An 8388-nucleotide genomic window follows, 5' to 3' on the forward strand; every position below is an offset into this window, starting at 1 on the left:
TTAAAGCCCCTCTGCTAATAATAACAGTATAAATAACCGAAGACATCTTGTAAACAGTGCGGTCATAACCCTGAAACATTAAACAGCTCGGTGGGATCTGGCGCATCAGCTGCCTGTGGACTTCGCTGGCGCAGGGGAAAGAGCCCGGCGCGGTCTGTTTATCTCAACTTTAATCTCCCACAGACTATCTGATCAATAGAGAGGAAGATGTTTAAATTAAAAATTCTAGGCACCACGAACCCGGGCCCAGGGGAAATCCTTCCTCTAGCTGCACTTCGTCAATAAGTAACTCATTAACACCTCTTCCCCCAAAACTTAAATTGTCGGGGAGGAAAACCGCCTCCAGAATGGATCAGGCCTCGGATTTTCCTCCCCCGTAGTTACTAAAAGTTAGTCTTTTTAAAACTAAAGTAAGGCGCTAGCCTCGACAATCGATATTAATGTGTACTTCGCAATAAAACTGTGCTATGAAAACTCTAGCATCACATGCGGAGCAGCAGGCTGCGAATTTTGTTGCTGGTCAGTTTCAAATTGCAGGCGGCTGCTTTAGAAATGCCTGAATCCCCAATCTGCCAGGTTATTATTGCACTTCAGGGGTAATTCTTTTTCTCCACAAAATATAAAAAAGAAGTGCGAACTGGCAATCAGGCTCCAAACACCGTCATCCTCCCCACCCCCAAAGGATACAGTCTAAATCTTCTTAATTGGGAAAATAAACACCTTATAATCTGGGGTCAAAGAGTTTTGTTCCCGGATCTATCATCCCACAGAAATGTGGTTGCTTTCAGGAGAACCGAGAATGTGGTGTCATTTCACAAAACGCTGAAATGAAAATTAGACCGCTCTGTATTTATTTTCAATAGAAAGGAAGATTTATTCACAGAAATATAGCAAAACCTGTTTGAAGAAAATATATCTATATATCTTTAACGTGAATTACTTTATAGATGTGACTATCAAAGTCAATTATTCTATGAATCTACATATGTCACAATGTATCATACAAAAGATACACATTGGTACGTTCTGTTTGATCTTCCTCGCTATTAGCACTTGAACCAGCAAGGCTGCTTTGCAGGACAATCAACTGTACACGCGTTAATAAAGTTAAATATATGGGATCTTTGGGGTGGAGTCTTTGCTAATGTACATTTGGTCTCCTCTTTACTGAGGATGAATCCCCTCGTCTCTATAAAGTGTTCCTTGGGGGTGGGGAGAGTCTCCAGCTTCCCTCTCCATTTCCCCCGCCTTACACACTGAAGATGGTCTCCTAGGCTTGAGGTTGGTCAGGATGCTGTAGGTCCACACAGGCGATTTGTGTTCACCACTTCTTTCAGGTCACTCTCGGGTTTGCCAGCCACCATAAAAGGCCAAGTCTGTAGCAGGAAATGACATGGGATGGGAAAGGGGATAAAAAAAAAGGGGGTTATCACTATGATATTACAAGTGTCTAGTGAGACTGTGCTACACCAGAACACACGGTCAGAATAGCCTCGCCAAATTTTTATCAGCAATAAAAAGTGGTTGAGCTAGGCAACCAAGTGCTGGGTTAATCATTTCTAGCGATGACTCCGCCGGATTGTACGCAGTGGCAACGCACCTAAAAACGCTTAGCCTCCCAAAGACATTCGTCTCTCTCCCTTGTGATTATATATAGTCCTCCCAGTGATGAATCGTGTTCTAGCCATCCCAGAAACTGCTCTCGGTCGCTTTTTAGATAACCGATAGCGTTTTCCTGAGCACATAATTAATACTAGGATATACGAGTAAAGACAGATCGAAACCGTTCTTCCTAAACTGGGTAATGTCAAGGCACCGCTCTCGTGCTGCTCCCCTGCTTTTAAAATGAAATCCATCTTACCAAAAGTCTCAGCCTTCTATACTGTACCGATTACTGTAATTGTACTATTAGAAAGCCAACTCCTGCTGTTCTTACTCAGGTAAAAGTCTCACTGAGGTTAAGAGGAGGGTTAGCTGAGTAAAGAGTGCAGGATTAGACCCATAATTTAAATTATATTATTTCCCCCTCGTTTTACCGCTGCACTAAGAGCAGCCTCCTTTAATAGCCTTAGCAACAAAAAGCTGCACACCCGAACATATTTTGCAAGGAGTACAAAGGGGTTTCCCTCAGACTGCAGTCTGCCCACTTGTTAGATTGCTGCGTCTACCCACAAGTTAAGATGCAACTATTTAAAAAAGAAATAGCGCAAACCCTTATCAAATCACCTTGTGGAGAGCAAACTGCCGGTTATTTTTCTGCTGAGCCCAAAACGTTTGAAAAGCAGCTTAAAAAGATCACCCCACTGAACGTCCACAATGTTTATGTATTAAAATTTAAACGCTAAATGAAGAGTAAGAAGGATCTATTTTAACCACCGATTTTAGAAAATATATTCAGTCCTTGTAGTGGCTTGAATTATTACTATTATGGATAAGGTTGGCAGTACAGCGAGAATGAATTACACAAACACACACACACACACGAGAGAACTTGTGTTTCATTTATCTTTACTGTACTTCCAACGCTACAGTAATAGTTACAATTACCTAATACATCTTTTAAATCCGTGGTTAAATTAGACAACTCTCATCTAGGATTTAGAGGGGTTTTTTTTCTACTCTAAAGTTCTCATTTATAAAAGAAACATCCCGAGAACAGTAAATCCGAGGTAATGAAAGAACAGATCTATGGTGATGTTTAAAAAAAGCAATTTTTTTATGTGTATGTGTGCTATTTTACATCAATAAACACCAGAAAATAAAGAAGAAATGAAGACTGAATCTTAAGAAATCGCACCTGTTCCTATATACTGAACAATGCTAAAGTACTTAATTGTACGAGAAATCCTGTTTGGATAAATACAATGAACTTGTTACACAGTTTTGTTAGGGACGTCATCTCTCTCCCAACAGTGTGTGTGTAAAAGATGTTACTGAATCGATTTGCACAGTTGCAGCGCTTTTGACCTGTCACCCCCTTTTGAGCAAATTAACACAGGAAAAGCTAGTGCCATTATAATGTTAAGATCTTTTTATAAGTCAACTAACAGCGTTTGGGGATGGAGGTGACTTGGAAGGCGTCTGATTTATTCTAATAAACGCAATAACTCAACGCCCCAAATATACTCTCAGTGGATCTGCCAGCAGTCCCCTCTGAAGGGTACAACACATGTTGATTTCCCCCTCCCTTCACCTCAGTGATCAAGTGTATTGATGAACTATTAAATGCGACCAGGCAGGAACTTACCAGATTGACTGGGTGAATGTAACCATTTTCGTACTTGTCATTGGCCAGGATCTGTCTCAGGTGAGCAATGTAGCTGGATGCCAGTCTCAAGGTGTCCAGTTTGGAAAGCTTGGTGTCTGGAGGTACCCAGGGCAAAGTGGTCTTAAGCCTCGAGAAAGCTTTGCTGAGTACCCTCATCCTCGCTCTCTCCCTGGCGTTGGCAGCGTTTCTCTGGACTTGCTTCCCCTCTTGGCTCACTCCATTTAAAGGGCTCTTTTTGGTGGGAGCCTTTTTCCTCTTGCCTGGGGCCCCTCTCCCCTTTTGGGGGGACGCGTTCTCGCAATTGGAGCCCTCTTCGTTGCTCTCGTTCGACGTCCCAAACTCTTTGTTAGAATCCATTTTCAGGCCATCGCATTCCAGCATTTCCACCTCCTGAAGGTCTTCCACATCGCTGAGCGAGCCAGTGGACATGGTCTGAGAGATGCACAAAGATCAAAGCTTCCTCAGGGGCAGGCGTTGGGTGAATACCTCAGGCTGAGAAGACGTTTCCCCTCGCCCTGGGGTGTGATAGGTTTGCAGGCAAGAGAGGATCCCCGCCCCACCCCCGCTTCTTGCCCGTGTTTGAGTGAGAGAGAAAGCTGAGGAATTTGGTGAGGACACTAGTAATTTATCTGGGGAATAGAGAGGCGGATCCGGCTGCAGCCCAGGGGAGGGGCCCTGTCCGGCCACTGCCTGTTGCTGCTCACCACATTCACAAACCTCTGCTCAAGAGCAGGAGGGGAAAACAGGCACCAAAGAAGAGTTCCAGTGATCTCAACATTGTAATTCAAATCTTCCCAACTGGAGCAAGGCAGCTCCCCCCTCCTCTGCCCCTTAGAACTCTGCATGGCTCTCTCTCCTGCCTGCTAGATGACCCAGGCGACTGGTGTCATCCTTGTCCCTGACTCCTGATGAAAGCTAAAATGCCTCCTGATCAGGGTGCCCAGAGGATCTACCAGGTAGCTGACTTGGAGATGGATTTTTAACACAGAGCTTCTGAACTGTGTCCTGTAAACTCATCTGAAAGAAATTTGTGGATGTTTGTTTGAGAATGCATCCGATTAGGATATACTCTGAAACACAGAAGCTGGGTCCCTTAGTGAAAGCACAGAAATTGAAGCCAGGAGATCTGAATTCTGTTATAGGCTTCCTGTGTGACCATGGCTAAGCACCTTAATCTCTCTGTGTTTGAGTTTACCCATCTGTAAAATGGGAATAATAACAATAATAAAAACAACAACAACAATAATAAATATAATTAATAATTAATTATTCCCTAATTCTCAGGTATGCTGTTCAACTTATTTCATCCGTATCTGCAAAGCACTTAGAAATTCTTCCAATTGAAGGCCCTGTATAAGTGCAAAGTGATATTATAATTTAATGTTAGAATATTTTCTTTTAATAAGAAATAGAATAAAAATATATACCTGCAAATTGAAATGAAATCAGGAAAAATATTTACCAAATGTTGCAAAGTTTGCATAAAAAGTTGCCTTTAAATAAAACATCAATTTAAATAAATATATGTCTTTCAAAGATTTTGGTACTTATGTTAATATTTATTTTGTTCATTTATATTGTCGAAATAGATCTAGTTGTCTATATTCAGTTTACTGCATGATCCATTATCAAAGACCTGCTGGGAGGTTTGTCTGAGTAAATACAGCATGAGGTGGCCCATAGAGTAAGAATTTCAAAAGAACTCAGCTTTGGCCTATTTCTGCTGCCATTGAAGTCGATAGGAATTTTACCACTGATTTTAATGAGTGCAGAGTTAGATCAATACTGAGTGTTTTCATAATCCCACCCATAATGTGTACATGTGTAAATGTTATTAAAACCCATGTAAAGCTTTTTCTGAACCATATATAGTAGATTTTTAAAAGATCTCATCTCTGGCCTAACTCCACTTCCACTGAAGTCAATGGTTACATGCCTCTGCCCCTGGAGGGGGCAAGTGTAGAGGGAGCTCCATAGAAAAGTAAATGCAGCCTGTTGTATTTCCTTCCCTATCTCGTCCCCTCCCCACACATAGATCTTGGACCAAAAATAAGTCTCTCTGGAGATTGGGTTGTGCATATGTGTGGGAGGAGAGAACAGGACTACAGAAAAGCAGATCCACATATGGGTGGTGCCCTCTGTGTGTATGCAGAACGTACTATCTGGTCCCCAGGGAAAACAATTACTTAGGAGTCTTAATCACAATGTGTAACTTAATTGCTCCAGGCCTGATCGAAAGCTCCTTGAAAACAGGAGAAAGACTCTCATTGGCTTCCGTGAGCACTGCATCAGGCCCTTTGTCCACACTTCTAAAATAACCCCCAAACCAACATAATATTTAGGGGATACTGTGATGCTAAATTAGTAAATGATGGTATAGTGGTCTGAGATCTTCAGATGAGAGTTTTTATAGAGGAACAAATATTATTGAATATAGATTTTAATAAGCAATGAAAGTATCTCTTACCTCTTCATCCATTTAGGTTTTCCCTTAGTTATATAAGCCAGAAAAAGAAGTGCAGATCTAAACTTTAAACCAGTCCTTGCCATTTGGCTGCAAGATAACACCCTCTACTCAGAATAGGATAAGAATATTAAGATATCATATCTTCAAGCTCTGGGATCTGTTGGGAATTCACTAACCTCTAATGTCATGTTATGTTAACTGTGCCCTGTTTGCGTTTTCCCTGTGCTATAAACTAAACAAATTGTCAGCATATCAGCTCTAATGAATGAATTAGGATTTCTTTCTTTATAACATCCTTGTTACAGATCCAAAAATTACTAATCACCAGCATGGAGATTTATGAGCTTTTTTATTTTCTATGCCTGATTGTTGTTTGTGCAGGTGGAGATTTAAATGACCATATCCACTGCAAAGATTTATGGCCTAAGTGATTGATGTTATTAACCAGCAACAGGATTCTTCCCAGAACAGGGATGACAGAAATATCAAGTTGAAGGTGCGTGTTTCTTTGAGCACAAGTGACCACAGAGTGCAATATGTAAAGCACAAGAAAAGCACAGAAAATAGTAAAAGGATATCAAGCAGTATGTCTCCATAGGCTTTCAGTTAAGTGACTTTTAACTGCATCCTAGAAATTTCTCAAAGTCTTGACTAGATGGGAAAGCAAAAATAATTTTCAGATTTTATGAAAACATCTAAAACACATGCTAATAAATACATTATTAGATGCATCTTCACACACATACAGTATGGATCTGAATTTTAGAGACAGTGTGCATCTTTGGCTTTCATTGACTTCAAATGGAGTTTTGAGTCCTCAGCACTTCTAAAAATCAAACTAATATAGATTGTATTTTTTTTTTATAAAAATGGATACAGAGGGTGTGGGTGTATACATGCATACACATGCACATATACTCTGAAAATCAGAATAATCTAGATCATATTTTTAATATAGAAACATATGGAGTATATATATATATATGCTTTTTTGTGTGTGTGTGATTAATTTTGTAATAGTCTTCATTGAGAAATAGACAATGAAAAGTACAAAAAGTTAAATGATTTACAGCTTGTATATGTTTCCAAATCCCACACATTTCACAGGATATCCAATAGAATTAGGCAATTATGCTGTTTTACAACTCATCAAAGCCACAAAGCCAGAGACTACAAAAGCAGACAATACTTCATAGACATAACATATTAGAGGGGTTGTGGTAGTGGTGATGGTAGTGGTGGGGGTCCTCAGGCTTAAGACAGATGAATGCTGCCCTGCAGAATTGGATTCTATCCCTGTTTTTGCCACAGAGTTCTCATGGAATGCTGGGCAAGTCATGAAACCAAACTTTTCAAAGGTGGTCACTAATTGTGTGTTCCTTATTTTCTGGGTACCCAACTTGAGACCCTGGGATCTGTTTTGCAGAAGTGCTGAACACTCACAGCTGGAACTGAAGTCAGTGGGAGCTGTGCTTTGAACATATCAAGCGCTAGAGAAAGTTAAGTACTGTGAAGAAGCAGGTCTTAAGAGTCTCAGATTGGGCACCCCAAATTGGTGGTCACGTTTGACTTTAATCTCTCTGGCCCAGATCCTCAGAGGTATTTAGGATCCAAACTTCCATTGAAATAAAATACCGAAATACCTTTGAGGATCTGGGCCTCTGTGGCTCAGCTCCCCATCCACCTGCAGCTTCTCACCCCAGTCCCAGTCTCTTTGTCCAGCCAGTCCCAGTATCCCCCACTGGGCTCCTCATCCAATCTCAGTCTCTCCACATACCTTCCCTAGCTACTTGTCTCAGTCTGTTTGTCCAGCCAGTCACAGTTCTCCCCTTGCACCCTGGCTCCCTGTCAGATACGTCTTGTCTTCCCATAGCTCTGTTCATCCCTGTTGGTTCTCAGTCCCAGTCTCCTTGTCCAGCCATTCCCAGTTTCCCCCAGTCCCCAATCTCAGCTCTTTGCCCCCAACAGGCTCCCAGTCTTCCCTCCTTGTTTCCCTTCCTGGCTCCCAGTCTCCTTGTCCAATCAGTCCCAGCTTCCCCTTTCTCCTCACCCTGCTCTCAGCCCTCATCTCTCCCCAGCTCTCTGTCCCAGTCTCCTTACCCAGACACTCCAAGCATCTCCCTCCTGGGCTCTCAGTCCCAGTCTCCTTATGCAACCAGTCCAGTGTCCCTCAGCTCCCAGTCTTTGTCTCCTCCATCCCTATCCCAGTCTTCTTGCCCAGCCCCTCTGTCCCTCTGCCCTAGCTCTCAGTCCCAGTCTCTCTCTCTCTATATCCCCCGCATCAGCCTCCCGTTGCTGTCTCCCTGCTTCCACTAGGCTCCTTATCCTAATGTACTCCTCCCCCCACTCCATATGCCTCTTGTCCTCTCTGCACCTTTCTCCTCAACACTGCCTGGCATCAGAAGGGAATAATTGAGATCACAGGTGAGACAGGACCCCACGGTTCTAGTACCTTGTGTAGTTCCAATTTTCATTTTATAATTTTCAGAAAAAAATCTTTTGGGGCTGACATAGCTCATAGTCGTGTTTGGTCTCAGCTAAAAGCTAAATCTGAGAGAGTAGAATGACCCCACAAAACCCAAACAATGCTACATGCTAATTTTAAATAGCTATCATCATGATAATAATTACATACAAAAAACTACATTAAAAG

General features: G+C 41.9%; 1 protein-coding gene across 1 annotated transcript; it reads right to left on the reverse strand.

Moving 5' to 3' along the window:
• Positions 1 to 939: 939 nt before the first annotated feature.
• TCF21 (transcription factor 21) lies at positions 940 to 3827 on the reverse strand. Its single transcript, XM_024207678.2, has 2 exons — positions 3248 to 3827; positions 940 to 1376 (listed from the first exon to the last, which is right to left on the reverse strand). The coding sequence occupies exons 1-2, from the start codon at positions 3695 to 3697 to the stop codon at positions 1287 to 1289; spliced, it is 540 nt and encodes a 179-aa protein (XP_024063446.1). The 5' UTR covers positions 3698 to 3827; the 3' UTR covers positions 940 to 1286.
• Positions 3828 to 8388: the final 4561 nt, after the last annotated feature.

The sequence above is a fragment of the Terrapene carolina genome, unplaced genomic scaffold, assembly GCF_002925995.2.
Source record: "Terrapene carolina triunguis isolate 2854851 unplaced genomic scaffold, T_m_triunguis-2.0 Scaffold85, whole genome shotgun sequence".
Classification (NCBI taxonomy): Eukaryota; Metazoa; Chordata; order Testudines; family Emydidae; genus Terrapene; species Terrapene triunguis.

Excerpts from the sequence above, each read along its gene's own strand:
- TCF21 (XM_024207678.2), bottom strand. The coding sequence starts at position 3,697 with ATGTCCACTGGCTCGCTCAGCGATGTGGAAGACCTTCAGGAGGTGGAA. Across the intron at positions 1,377-3,247 it reads ACATTCACCCAGTCAATCTG|ACTTGGCCTTTTATGGTGGC; the intron begins GTAAGTTCCTGC and ends TTCCTGCTACAG.